Source organism: Hippoglossus hippoglossus, chromosome 6 (genome assembly GCF_009819705.1).
Source record: "Hippoglossus hippoglossus isolate fHipHip1 chromosome 6, fHipHip1.pri, whole genome shotgun sequence".
Classification (NCBI taxonomy): Eukaryota; Metazoa; Chordata; class Actinopteri; order Pleuronectiformes; family Pleuronectidae; genus Hippoglossus; species Hippoglossus hippoglossus.
Window position 1 is genome coordinate 18,035,311 of NC_047156.1, and position 15,024 is coordinate 18,050,334.

Here is a 15,024-nt window from a genome sequence, read left to right on the forward strand (position 1 = left end):
GTGGTTCACACATGACTCGGAAGCTGCAGGAGCTGGCACTGTGTCTAAGCAGTGCTCATTTCTCCTTCTCCAAGTGATTAAGACCAATCCAGCGTTAACCCCATCTTGGCTTCCTCCTTTGCAGGATTACTGTGAATCTGTTGTTAATGACTGATTGTGGTGTGTGTGTGTGTGTTTGTGTGCAAGGAGTGATGGGGGGACTGTTGGAGCAACATCTTGCTTTTGAAGCCGACCACTCTGACCCCTCCATTGTCCCCTCCTCCACCCCTATCCTCGTCTCCCTTCGCCCCTCCTCCCCCACATCGCTAGATCTTCCCCCGCGGATAAGAAAAGACATTTCTGCAAAGTTCCCCCTCACTTGATTATGCAGCTTGCATCAGGTCAAGCGCAGAGATGGAAAGGTTCCACTCACTTTCACCGAGACCCTGGTGCCCCGAGGGGGTTACAGGGTCATAGTAAACAGCAGAGATGACAGTATTTTTCATCGAAGTGCAGCTGTAAAAATCTCACAATCTGCCCCGTGCAGCCTCGACTCTGCGTAACTTGATTTCTGATTCCAGAGTTACGATGTTGAGAATTCTAATGGGAGACAGAAGGAGATTGTAATTCCGCCTGCGAAGAAAGAAAGCTGCGAGATGGGAAAAAAAAAAAAACCTTGATAAGAAAAACCACCAAATCAAACCACAAGCAGTAATAGCTCTGGTAATATCCAGGGTGTGAGCTATAGGGGGAGGATAAATGGCCTTGTTTGAGGGCTGTCACGTCTGGGCCCTGTGATTTACTGTGATGACTTGAGCGCTCTCATCACGTGCATTCAGGCTGCTAAGATACGACGGGAGGAGGCCCCATCAATACTGATTATAAGAGCATGTTGCCGTCCTGCGTGCTGCTGGGCTGATGGTTCTTTTTCTTATACTATATCAATTTAGTGGCAGTTCTTAATGGGACAAATGGGATTGGTTCCCTCACAATGTACTGTTATGCTATAACGAGGCTCCTTGTCGTCCACTCTAATCTCCTAAGTGCATCTATTAAGATCATTTATGATTCATGAGTCAGAAGTTATACTTACAGTAGCTGTGCACTGAAGTCAAGAGGGAAACAGCTTCAGTAAACATAATCTTTCATTGTTTTGCCTGATTTCTATTTTATTACTTCTGTGAAACCACATAAGTTCTTCAAATAAATCAATATCAAAAATGAAGCTGAAGCTGGATTTTTTTAAAGAATATAGATAAGAGCAGAATATAGATAATAAGAATATAAAAACAGATGAACAAAACATGACAAATAATTATTGTCAGGCGTCCCTGATTATTGGTCACATATTTTGTATCTTTCAATTGTATGTTTTTGTACATTTCTTCAACTTGTTCATATTTCTACTTATTTTAAATCAAATTTACAGTCTTTGAACAAGCTATACTAATGCTTATCTAACCCCTTTAATTGTTATCTATCCATTACATTAGTCCTTGCCCTCTTTTTTTTCTAATATGTGATTTCCCCTGAGTGGATATCTGCTCTCTCTCTCTCTCTCTCTCTCTCTCTCAGTGAGCACTCTCGGATACAGCCAGGAAGTGTTTGGTGTTTTACTTTATACAGCATTTGTAAAGAGTGCAAGGTCCTTCAGTCCATAAGTGTCTGTAATTATTAGTGAGTTGGGTAGTTGTAATCAAAACTCTTATAGCTCTTTTTGGAATCTAAAGATGAAATTGCTTTTGTAGGTAAGAGTGCATTATAGAATAAATGGTGAGTAAGGTTAAAAGCACTGTAATGGATTTAGACAGTTTTTCTTTGAAAGGTTTTCTAACCCTTCTAATGCCATATCTTTCAAGCTCCTTCATAAGTAAGCCACGATCAGTTGTAGACTACAGTCACTCAGCTCAGTAACCTCAATTATTTCATATTGCGTAACTTTGTTGCATGAATCAGTTAGTTACCGTTACACTTTTATTCTTAATTAAACTTAGGTATAATTACTTAGTTAATCTTGTTTCTGGATATGGTTTTTAACTATAATGAGCACTTTTCACATTAATTCTATTTTTCTGCAACAACTTCAAGACCCGCTGCATCATATAGAACTGAGCAGAGCACAGTAGGTCTTCGTTCCCCAGCAGCAGTGTTGTTCCAGATTCAAATCAGTGTGTGTATAGTTTCCTTGCTTTCTATAAAAGACCCCCCCGTCGCACACAAACTGCTCCTTTTGAAAACTGTTGCTAGGATACAGGCCAGTGTGAAAATGAAATCGCCTCTGTATTGTTTTCCCGCAGCTGTACAGCTCGGACATTACGACCAACTTATTGTGTCTGGGGTATAATTGTACAGTATACGTCTGCCCAGTTTCGTGTGTGTTTGAATATGTAGTCTCCAGTGTGGTTGTGTTGGTGTCATACAACGCTGCAACATTAAACCGATTCTCTTCTCTAATCCATTTTCTGCAACAAGCCTCCATTTGTGTGGCGACAGTGAGATCTCAATTCTGCGGTCGCACCTCTGAGTCCCCGACAGCCGACACCTCAGGCTGTGCACAAAGAATCGATAGAATCTGCCTCATGTTCAATTACACTGTAATCAACGCACACCAGTCCAGCACAACCTGCAAGTAAATGGACAGGTTTTCTTAGCTGATGCTCTATGATACCGGTAAAAAAAATACATATATGAGGTGCTAAATCTGGTTCTGAGTTTGAGAGTGTGCTGGTCAATATACACTGGGAAAAAAGCATAGTATAATTATTATCATTATTATTAAAATCATGGTGCAGATGAGATGTTTTCCTTTTCAGCTCGTAAAATATCAAGCGATGTGTGCAATTTACACACGCAAAGTATTTATCATCTTATTCCGTGTACTGTTTCTGTTACTTTTGCAAGTATTTTAGATCAAGTGATCTATTAAGTTTTTATTGACTTTTAACATCAAATCAAATCAAAAACTCAAAATGTACTGCATCTTAGTTTTTTCCCTCGTTTCAGAATCTCCTGTCGCAGTGTGTCTTATTACAGCAAATTATTTTAAACACATTATTTATAGTATCATTGATATGGAGATTGCCGTCAACCATTACAGAGGGATCAGCTTTCCTCCCTGTCTCAGTGAGTGCTCGTAGTGTTCGTCCACACTCAGACAGCTGCTGCTTTTACAACTGTGTTACTGGGCGCCAGGCTCAGGGCTGGTGTTGCTCTGGTGAGTCCTGGTGTGGTGTTGACATCCCGGGGGCAGTGAGCGAGAAGCGAGATGACTGCTCGGCTAAACCAGTGCTCAGGATTCCTTCTGGCAACTGTCTAAATGTCAATCATGAGGTGTGGACCAATCAAGGAGCTTGGTGCCTGAGAAGCTGACAGGAAGCAGAGACACATCGAACACGCTGCAGCACTGTCACGGTCAGAGATGGTTGTTGTCATGGGCGATGACACCGGTTGATGCTGATACAGTTTTCACATTAATGCTTCCCCATGAGACAAATACATACAATGTTGAGATTATTAATTGGAGAACAATAATCAACATTTCCAGCTTCTCAAGTTAGATGTTGCTGTTTTGTACAAAACCAAATGTTAAGGTTTTCATGGGATGCATTTTTTAAATCACTAATGTTGCTCAACAAAATATAATTTATACAAATTAATATGCTCTTTTCCTTTCTGACAGGCTGATGCTGTTTGCTTGTGTAAATATTTCTTTGTTAGAATAAAATACTATTAATGTCAACAGCCTCTTTTTCTTTTACAGTTTATGTTTTGTTACTATGTTAAATTATCTGACCTGAGGTTTCATCATATTTCTGCACATTCACAGTTGCCGCAAACAAAACATGTTTTTCTGTAAATCTAACCATCTGTCCCTCTTTGTGTTTTCTTCCCTCTCTTTAAGGAAATCCAGGCAGTCCTGCTAATGTTCCATCAGCTGAGCTTTAAGCTGTAACCCCAGCAGGTGGTTCTCACTTCAGCATCATGCTGCACCTCACCCTGCTCCTCCATCTCCTGGTCCTCTCACTCTCTCCTGCAGGTTGGTAGCACATCAGCGAAAAAGAGAACAGCTTCAGTGAATTAACAGAAAGTGTCGAATGGTATTTTTGAGATGCCGGATTCCCGCTGTGAAAGATAAGATAGAATCATGTCTCTAAAAATCATACTTCACACTCAACCTGTTTTTTTAGACATGGATTCGGGACATTTTCCACAGAAGGAGGTTGAGAGTCAGAGGGTTTTTCTCTGGGTTAAATGTTTTCACAGCAACGGGAACATTTCCGAAACATGGGTAGAGGCAGTAGGCAGAACATGATGTAAAATCCACTGTGGAAAACAAGTAGACATCTTTGTCTTTGTATTGCACCCCGTTTTCATCCTGAGATATTTCTATTCATTTGGGTTTTTTTCAATTCCGTGTCCACCACATATGCTGTCACTCGGACATTTTACAAGAGGTCGGCAGGAAACGTTCTGGAAAATCTCCGGAGCTACTGACTCAGACATTTAATTTATCTCACACAGCCCCAGAGTTCAGTGCATGACTGTAGGCAGCCTCAGCCTCAGCGAGGTGACATCCACGATAATTAGATATAAATATTAAATGTTTCAGTGACCATTACATTTTTCATCTTTTCACAGTACACGTGTACAAACTTGAATTTCTTGTACAGATATATTTGTACACGTTCAAAATCATGTTGTCCTGACTTTGAGTCAAAATAAAAAGAGAACAAATTGTAGAAAAAGCTATCAAGATAGATGTGTAGCTGATGGACCAGGCTGGGCCTTTGTGCTCTCAGAGCTCCCGGAGTTTTCATTGCTTTTTTTTTCTGATCTTGCTGTGCAGTCGTCTGTGCTGGAAATAAAGCAAAGTGGACAGAAAACAGCGGCCCTGAAAATGACCTGTCTACAAACCATACAACCTCCTCTGTGCTCTCGTTCCCGCGGCTATTCTCACTTGTTTCAGATTGGATTTCACATGAAGCAAAAAAAATGGGAGCTTACATTGGGAATTCTGGCTTCACACCTCATTCGTCTCAAACTGACGTTGATTATTTTTTTTCTCTTTTTACTGATATGGGATTGTATTTTTGGCGTTGTAGCTGAGTTCACCAAATATTTTGGCAGCACTGCAGCTCAAGCTCAGAATATCCTTTTGGAAATACCATCACATGCAGCTGTAGAAAAGATAGGGGCAGATAGGCATACATCAACACCACGGACAAGGTTGCACTGCTCACACACACTCTACGTGGTGTATATACTATAACTCAGCCACACACAGATGAGCTGAGCTATGAGCCTGTTGCTCGATCTAAACAGACAGCAGCCAACCAAGAGTCTCAGGCTGTTATTGTGGGTACAGAACATTAGCTTGACATTTTTGTTTAGCCCCAACGAGAATAAAGCATGATGGTTAATGTGACGTCAATGCTTTGACAGCAGAACAAAAGTCAAGCCCAGGCTACAGAGTACAGAATGTGTGTGTGCTTTTTATAGCTGAACCAAACCAATGCTTAGACTACAACATATAGATGCAAAATTGTTTAACTGTCATATATTGTTGTTTAATCATTTGGTATGATTTATTTCTTGCTTCTCTAAATGTACCATTTGAATCTGGAGCCTTTCAAAGGTCTTTGGGGGCCCCTAGCAAAAAGGACCTGGGGGTTCGAAAAATAGGCGCAAACCAATTCTAGACTTTCTAAAACTACGAAGCTGCAGCTGCAGTGGTTGTTAAGCAATACATCCAATGGATGGCAGCACTGGGTCGTGAGTTTCTGACAACTACGAGGTTGTACCATTTACAATAGAGGCAATAAAAAACAGAAACAGATGTAATTTGAATCAGGAGTTCTTTTCTAGCGTCATGTTTCCAAATGCTGACATGATATCCTCTTTTTTTCACAGATGCATCATTCCATGGGGAGGTACCTGACTTTTATAGAGGTAAGGAAATTCAATTTAGAGCTTCCATCCTACAGTAATGTACCTTTGAAGTCATTCATGAGTGTCCAAAGTTTTGATATGAAGAAAACACTCATAAAATGTTCTACCGGTGCTGATAAGGTTCCAGGGTCAAGGCTGAGTAGGAGGTGACGGAGAATCTTTAATAACCAGAGAGGTCACAGGGTTGACAAGCGATTTATTTTCAGGAACACGTTCTGCGGAGGTCCCCTTGAGGAATTCAAGGGATTCCTCGCTGCTCATTCAGACCATGATAGTAAATACCCGAAATGTGAAAAAATGAAATAAGCAGGATGGCAACAAAATTCATAGGCTCCATTTGATTCACGGTTTTCAAAGCAGAGGCAAACAAGCTGTGCCCATTCAGAAGCAGGTTGATGAGGCCGTGGCCTTGGAGTTCACAGGAGGAAGGGATTCATAGTGATTCATATTCAAGGCCACACTGCGAGATCTGTTTGAGGAGATTAAGGCCAGCTACTTTCGGCAGCTCGTTGCCTTATTCTGTCAAAACTCTCTTAGCATGAGAGCTTTTCCTGGCTGCGTGTTTTGAATTTAATTTGATGTCATTTTGGAGAAACACTCCATTGACTGGAATGGCTGTAACTTTGTGCGTCAATGAATGAACAATGCAGCAAAGTTAGTAAATGTCAGAGATAAAATTTCATTGAAAAGTCCATGTCCTCCTTACTTTATAATCCAAGCTTTTGTATTATTTTGAATATTTAAAAATATGTAGTATTAAGAAACAATCTTGAGATTTTGAGAATTAAGTCTTAATATCTCTAGAAAATAGTCATAAATTTACTAAAAGAAAGTCGTAATAAAAAGGCAAATTAAGTTAGAATTTAAGGCTATGTGTTGTTATAGTGGGGTAATATCAGAAGACCAGTCCGTCATTGCCTGTGTTAAAATCAGGAATGTGGAGCATCTTGTTAAGTTATATTTTAGTAAAGGTTTAAAAAATACCAAAATACCTCATCTTTTCTCACATCAGCACCACATTATCATAAATATCAGGACTATGAAAATTGTCTTTAAAAAAAATCTATTTTTCTTTATTTTAATAATATAACGACTTTTTTCTCGTAAAATGTTGACTTTATTTCCATTCACCACATTACGCTGGTAGTAATATGAAAATTATTCTCAAAATCACATTATTTTTGTATGTCCCTAAAGTACAATGAAAAGTAGATTGTCTGATATGATGGGCTTCAGCTCCCATCTTTGACCGCTCCAACCCCTGAGGTGATAAAAGCACACTAGTATCTGGCTGTCAGGATTCGTTAAGAGATATCCAGTGTGACAGACTGCTCCTTTTTCTTTGTGAACAGACCTAATGAAAAGCTATGTTTTTTCTTCTCCACTGTGGCTATTTCTGTATTTGTCCTTCTTGGAAATGTACATCAATGGAGATGGTCTGAGACATTTCACTGTGCTGAGCAGCTGAATGTGTGGGGGGGGGGGTCTTTAGAGCCAGGAATTGTATTACGGTTACCACGCATCATTGTGGTGTTTTATGGGAAAATAGAGATACACTTTCACATGTTAAATATTAGGCCACAGCCTGTAGGCGATTAGCGTAGCTTTGCATAAAGATTGGAATTGCGGCTATAGCATTGGATCTGGAAAACAAACCTCATCACCCAGCACCTCTAAAGCTCAGTAATTAACACGTCCTGTCTCACTTGTTTGATCTATACTAAAACCAAAGTGTATAAACAACAATCCAGGCTTTTATGCTGGGTTATGTGCCAAAATTATTATTTGGCTGGGTGTCGCTGCGAGGTTGCCTGGCAACCAGTTGAGGCTCCATGAAGTCTCTGTACTCGGCCAACAAATAGTCCAGAAATACTCCCTATTGATCTTTTCATCCAACTACCGGCAAGAAAGTGAAGAAATGTATTTCCCAAAATGTCCTGCTGTTCCTCTGGATCAGGTTATTTTGCAAATAAGGAAAATCAAATGCTCCAAACCAGCTGATTTGCATTCAATACCTACACACATGTATATACTGTATGTTTGCATAATGTACTGTCAGAGTTCACTGTCTGCATAAGATTTTCCCTTTGTGTTTTTATTTTCTGGGAGGAAAGGCGTATGTCAGCGAGGGGTAAATAGAAAAAGACGACTTGCTGATTTGTTGCTTGGAAACAAATTGTGCTGCTGCATGCAGGTTGGATTTTTTGGTGGAATCAGTAACAAGAGGAATCTTTTTTCCTTGCTGTCGTTCTCTTTCCTTCTGAACACAGATGATTTTCACAGTCTGTGTGTCCGTCACCTCCTGCACAGGTTGACATTATCTCCATTATCTCTGCCGAATGTTTTTGCTCAGGCTTTATCATTGAACATTTTGTCAAACTTGGACAAAGATGAATGCGTCGTCATGGGAGGAGGCCGAGTCAATACCAAGCTCCTCAAAGGTCAGAGCATTGTGCAGGCTGCCTTCCAGCAGGGACACACTCTGCAGAATCTGCCATTAGAACAATCATTTCTTACAATCTAACTGCAATTCAGCATTCAGCGATGTTAATGCATCAGTCTGCTATTAAAGCGATACTCATCCCAATATCTTCTGTACTGCCCGATTGGTATACTGACCATACTAAGTAGATTATATAAAATATTGTAAAACTGGGTTTTCCACCAGCTCAGTTCTTAGATCCATGTCCCTGCATCACTTCACATATAAAAGATTCCAGTGATTTCAGAAAGGTAATCAGTGAATAACTTGAGTCGATCAGATTTGATCCTCCTTGTATAAGGATGATGTCCATCTTGCAGAAATCTGCGCAGAGATGTCATTCCTGACGGATGATTTTTTTGGCTGCTCTTTGCCGAAGGGCTTTCACTGCTCCATCTTTCACTTGAAAATACAGCAACGTTTTTTTCTTCTTGGATTCAAAACAGGGAGATATTTGACCAGGTTATCGTTTCATTACTTTCCTCATATTGCCCGCTGCTGCAGCTGCTCTTTTCAGCCTCTGTCTAACACTTGGTTTTAGTTCCTGGCATCATTTAAAACGAATCTTGAATCTTTAAAGTAATGTCAAAAGAAAAAGATAAATACAAAACAAATAATAAGTAATCGCAAGAAACAACGAAGTAAAAGCCATTCAGTAAAAGTATCAGTCAGACTACTGACGAGAGCTTCACACTACCACCCCCACATTTCACAGTGCTGGACCCCATCTGATCCAAAGAAATCTGGTCTGGCAGTTTTGTGCTGCCTCGTGTGAGTGATGTATTCTTAAATGTCATCGGTAGAGGTTGACTTCATGCAGCGTCCTTCACACTGACTGAGCGGGCACTGAAACACCCATTTCCTCCATAAGTGATCTAGCACGGGGGGGGGGGGGGTAGTCAGTTTTGTTATGTACAGTATGTTATGGACTGTGAAGCCCTCGACGCTCTGCTCTGTCGCAGCTGCCACTTCAGAGAGTCATTCTTCCTGAGAGCGGTCGTGATGTCACATCTGGCACCAACACTGACCATACCTCTGCAAAAGACCTGCAGGGAATCGGAATAATTAAATATTATTCATTTAATGCAGAAAAAAAAAAAAAGGTAGATTTTAGTTTTACTCCAGGGACAGTTTTGTCTGCCACCATGCCTCATTGTGTGGCTCAGGGGCTTGTGGGTAATTATTGCTACATTGTGCTTTTGGTGCCTCCAGGAGACAATATGCTGTCTGTCCCACTTGGACACTTTCTCGGTCGTGCAAACAGACCATGCGGCAGATGTAGCTAAAACACACAGCTGTGTGTAAAAGTGAATTCATCAGAGGGTTAATGTCCTCCGGGAGTTTGAGTAATTATGTGACTTTCAGATGTGCAACGAAAACGCACACTAACCTGTGAAAACGTTAATGGCATGTAACATGAAAGAACATGAAGAAACAGGACAGATGGAAGTTGTTTTATGTTTGCTTGGGTTTTTTACGGTCTCAAATGAACATGTCATGTATTTAAAATTATACTTTCTACCCCAATGAATTATTGATGCCTCATTAGAAAGTGAAGCCAGAGGGTATAGCGGGCTCCTGAAATAACCTGCTGTGTGGTATTTCGGATTCAAATGACCGTCTAAACTTGCTTGCTCTTTGCCTGAATGGGAGTCTGTGTTGGACAATGAAGTATGTCTTGAAAAGATCACTTGCAGCAGGCCCTTGAGACAGACTGCCTCTGTGTGTCTTTGTCTTTCTTCCCTTTTTGCACAGATGTGGCCTGACAGTAACTGTCCTCCTTTTCTTTCTTTGTATATGTTTTATGTCCGCGTGGGAGGGAGCGAGCATCTCCCCATTGACTGTTGAGTAAATCATTATTCGCCCATTAAACAGGACAAATAAGTGTATCCACAGTCAATTCAGGAGCAGCTGTGGCTCAGGTGGTAAAGCGGGTCATCCACGACCAGCAGGTTGGTGGTTTGATCACGCTTCCAGTATGCAGGCTGAAATGTCCTTGGGCAGGACACTGAGCCGCCCTGTGCAGCTGATAGAAACAGCTCTGTGTATGTGAATGGGTGAATGTGACTTGTACTGTAAAGCACTCTGAATGGTTGAAAAGACGAGAAAAGCGCATTATAAATACAATCCATTTACTACTCAAGTTGTGCCAAAACAGAGGGGAAGGGAAACAGAGAGAGGCTTTGATCCAGAGAGAAGGAGAACCTTAGAGACACTCTGATTTGAAGAGATAGTAAAACAGAGATTTGAAAGAGGGATGTTAAATTGGAGAGTTGGTAAGAGGTGCTCTGTGTTTTATCAAGTAAAGTACATCAGTCATGTTTGGATTGAAAGAGTTCATGACTCTCAAGGTCTTTTCACACTTGAGTCCGTTTTTTTTTCTCCAATCCCTTATCCAATGAAAAATGGATGTAGACATTAACAATAAAAAAACTAACTTGTGAGCTGTATTAGCTTCTCAGATGTCTTTTTGGACGATGACTTCGCAGTTACGATGACTGATGAGTGCTCAAACAACTGTGAAACACCTCTGACAGATGCGGATAACACAGCAAATCGAATCCGATCGTAAAACTTTAACGATGGATGAAAGAGTTGCAGTCGGTGTGTCAATTTGATTGACACAACGTAAGGTCATATTTATTATCAAACATGGAGCAATTTTGGACAAAAATGTGGACTCAGTGTGCAAAGACCTTAACTGAGAGGCTTCGAGAGAAAGATGGATGATTTGAGTCCAAGTTTCCTCTATAGCCGTGCTAGCAGCTCTGTGAGGCCTGTGCACAGCTTGGAACTACATTAATGCTAGTCAGCAGGCTAAAGTTTTGTGTTCTCTGACCTTATTTTTGTTCAATTCTCTATTCGACCGGGGTCTTTTTCTGTGTTATTCTGGATACTTCGGCTTCCTCCCACAGGAAGACATGCAGATTGGAGGTAGTTTGATCTGAGACTCTAAATTGACCGTACGTGTGAATGTGAGTGAATGGTTCTTTGTCTCTGTATGTTGGCCCTGTTATTGGCTGGCGACATGTCCAGGTTGTACCCTGCTTCTCACCCAATATCTGCTAGAATTAGTCCCAGCCCATTTGCAACCTGTAGGATAAACGCTATAGATTATAGAGGGGTAGTTTTGCAGATGTTTGGTAGTGAAACTTTGACCTGATGGTGGCATTAGAAGAACAATAAAGACATCTCAGTGTGCTCTGGTAGCCGCGTGGTTACAGCAGCAGCCACGTAACTGCAACATCCACAGTTTGACTCCAATCAGGGACCTTTGCTGCATGTCATACCAATGTCATGGCAATCCATCATTCTCATCCAAAGCGACGCAGCAATCAACAGCCCGTCACTGTCCAAGCTGCTGGTAACTGAAGAGTCAAGAGAACATTAGAAGGAAAGTAGGTGTGAAAGTAAAGTAAAAGAAAGAGGAGCAGGGTGCGACAGTGGGATGTAGGTTAGAGAGAAGAAGTGGGGACAGAGGAAAGCCGGAGAGAGTTAGAGACGGACTGACAGAGAAATCGAAGCGAGACAGAGGGTGTGTGTGTGTGTGTGTGTGTGTGTGTGTGTGTGTGTGTGTGTGTGTGTGTGTGTGTGTGTGTGTGTGTGTGTGTGTGTGTGTGTGTGTGTGTGTGTGTGTGTGTGTGTGTGTGTGTGTGTGTGTCTCTCCAGGCAGTGGGCCTTATGTGGCCTGTTTTAACACTCCCCTCCACCATCTGTCGCATCCCACGTTACAGGAAGAAGGACCGGCACCAGCCTTCTTCTCTCTGAGTTACACGCCGACTGTTATTTCAGCACGGCTCCAGAGCCTCAGCGACTCCAGCACATCTGGATTTACACGCAACGCATTTATCCAACACTCATGCAGAACTACTCCAGTACAATAGGGTCACTGTATTCGCTTTACTCACCCTGTGTCTTTCAATGGTATTTTAATTTCTCCCTTGTTCCCAGAACATAGTTTCTCACTTAATGTGCTGTCCATCAGGCGCACAATACCTATTAGTACATATAACATATTTAATTCTCTCTCAGCCGGCAGTAATTCACAGTCATTGCTGGTGCAGTGTGTGAGTGGGAGTGGATCATGTCTCCTTATGTCTTAATTGTTGCGTCATGGTTGGTTATACAGGGCTCAGCTAACCTGCTGGTGTGGCTATAATACACTTTAAATGTCTTTACTTCCTGAGAGGAGAGGCAGATAAATATCACTGCTGTCAGCACTGAAGTCTGGACATGTTCCTGAATTTATCCAGTGGGGCTAAATGTATGTGAGAACCCTTTTGTCAGTGTCAGTTGACGTTTTCAGGAGCTTTACCTACCAGCCACCTAATGTCAGGAAAATGTCCTGGTGAGCCCATGTGAAAATACAGTAGGAAAATGTCAGGACCATCACAGCCAGCGAGTGGGCGGGTTGATAATGTCTCTAACACATGATGGACGTGAAACTTGTAGAATACAAAGATCTCTGGATGAAAAAGAGGTGTCATATAAACAAAAAACTGAGGAAGTTATACCTCATGTCCTGCCTCATGCATGCTCTATAGGTGCCAACCCCTCGCCTGAATGTTCTGGACATTTTCCTTTTGTGAACGCGTCTGACCCGGGCCATCTCTTACTGCATTCTTCATAAGCTATTTTCAGACATAAACTCTGGAAAATGTCTGCACAATTAAGTCCAGACTTTCATCTGGAGTTTACTTTTCTCACGTGAACAATGCAGCAGGAGATTGTCCAGGTCAGAATCGTTCACAACAATAGCGTTCAGGTGAGGGGTGGCGCAGGAAGGAGGAGGCAGGAGGCAGGAGTCCGAGCATAAGGTATACATTTTGCTGGGGAACAGCTGTCAAAACTCGGGAGAATGTCCGCAGCAAATGTCACTCAGACATTTGCGTTTGCACATACAGCCAGTCCAGGAGATTATCCAGAGTTCAGTGCATATGTCTCAACATTTATAGATCAGGGACAAACTCCAGAAAATGTCAATTTTTACATTAGTGTCAGAAAAAAGGTTCCATTACCGAATCAGTGATTACAAAAGTAATCAGTTTTCTAGATTATTGAAGTCAAGCGCAAACACCTTTGGCTGCTGGAATATATGTGATTCTTATTATTCTGCAAAAAATAGTTCATCTCACAGCTTTTGTGGTAGTAAACAGTAGTGAGAATACAGTTTCAGGCTGCAGGATATCATGCAAATAAAAGTCTTTTGTACAGGTTTTCGAAAAAGGTTGCACATTGTCTGTCAGTATGACATTTTGTGAGTAACTGATTCACTCACTGTGTGTAAGCGTCTGTGCAGGCCCAGTGACGAATAGAGGCAGGATATCAGAGAGAGAGAGAGCTTCTCCTCAGTGAGGTGTCAGCTGCACGCTCTTAGAACTCAGACACACGGGGGAATAAGAAAAACACACACACGCAGGCACACACACCTTCGCAGCCACGCTTCACATTTGTATGCCTGCAGTCACCTACACACGCTCTTGATGTGGGAGAATCATCAGCGTTTGGGAACATTTTACCTCATTGCTTATTCATAGCTCGGCATTGTGTTTATGTCTTATTCACGCCAAAGCTCATAATCTGTTTTTAATGAGTAATCGGGGCTAATTGTACGTATGTGATGCTGTAAAAGCAGATCGAACCAAGAAGACTGTTCTCTTTGGATTTGCCCGTGCAGCTGCCTCATCATGACACATGCAGCATGAAAAGAAGGGGAGTTGGATTATGCTAAGTCAAGTTAGTGTTTCTTTTCCAGCTCCAAGATTTGAATTAGAGTGTAATAATATCCTATCCACTGGCAACGGATGATCGTGTTTCTGTGGTTTGGCACCTGAGTGAGCACATCTCTGTCACGATTAGTGTGAGGTTGCGATTTGGAATAAAACGCGGCCTCATTGCTCAATGCTCCACAGAGAGTTTGTGTGGATTCAGCGGTGGGATTAGTTGAAGCTACGACCAGGATTTATCTTAAACCAGCTGCTTAGCATTGGAGGTGTGTGAAAACCTCAAACTGTGCTGGAATGTTAAAAGACAGGTCCTCCGCAGTCAGTCCCGAGCTGGTGTTTGCGTCTGAACACGGCTTTTTTTTAATGAAACTGCTGCCGAAGTGCCAGACGGATGCTCCATCACCTTGATATTTCCTGTTTTTTTTTTTTACGTCTGACCCAGCTTGTTGTTATTTACCCCGCTCTTGTTTGTGTGTTGTCAACAGATGAAGCCGCAGGTTTCGGGCCAGTGTTTGAGGAGCAGCCGGTGGACACCATCTACCCCGAGGAGTCGCCCGAGGCCAAAATCATCCTAAACTGCCGCGCTCGGGCCAATCCACCTGCCACATACAAGTAACATATGTTCCCCATAAAGTCATTACTACCCACCGGGCATTCTGCATGCCTCCCATCTTTGGCCATCTCTCGGGCTCTACCTATGGGCTCTATTCATAGTGTTTCATGCTACATCCATAGTACAATGTTTTCATTTGAAAGCAGCGTTTTCAAACTAAACAATCTTTGTCCATTTGAGCTCCGTATCAGTTTCATTCCCCGTCCAAGATCACACGCCTGAAATCGCGTATCACAAGACCTCTCACATACTGTGGGCATACGCGTGTTTGTGTA

General features: G+C 41.9%; 1 protein-coding gene across 6 annotated transcripts in view; it reads left to right on the forward strand.

The window, feature by feature from the left end:
* Window positions 1–15,024, forward strand: part of LOC117763606 (contactin-1a-like) — a 72,425-nt gene that overhangs the window by 33,767 nt on the left and 23,634 nt on the right. For 4 of the 6 annotated variants that reach the window (XM_034588863.1, XM_034588866.1, XM_034588865.1 and 1 more), the window contains exons 2-4: window positions 3,881–4,015; window positions 5,890–5,928; window positions 14,622–14,748. In XM_034588863.1, coding sequence (XP_034444754.1) covers window positions 3,961–4,015; window positions 5,890–5,928; window positions 14,622–14,748 — 221 coding nt within the window. In that variant the 5' untranslated portion in view covers window positions 3,881–3,960. The remainder of the gene's footprint in view (window positions 1–3,880; window positions 4,016–5,889; window positions 5,929–14,621; window positions 14,749–15,024) is intronic. The other 2 variants (XM_034588869.1, XM_034588868.1) reach the window with 1 other exon arrangement.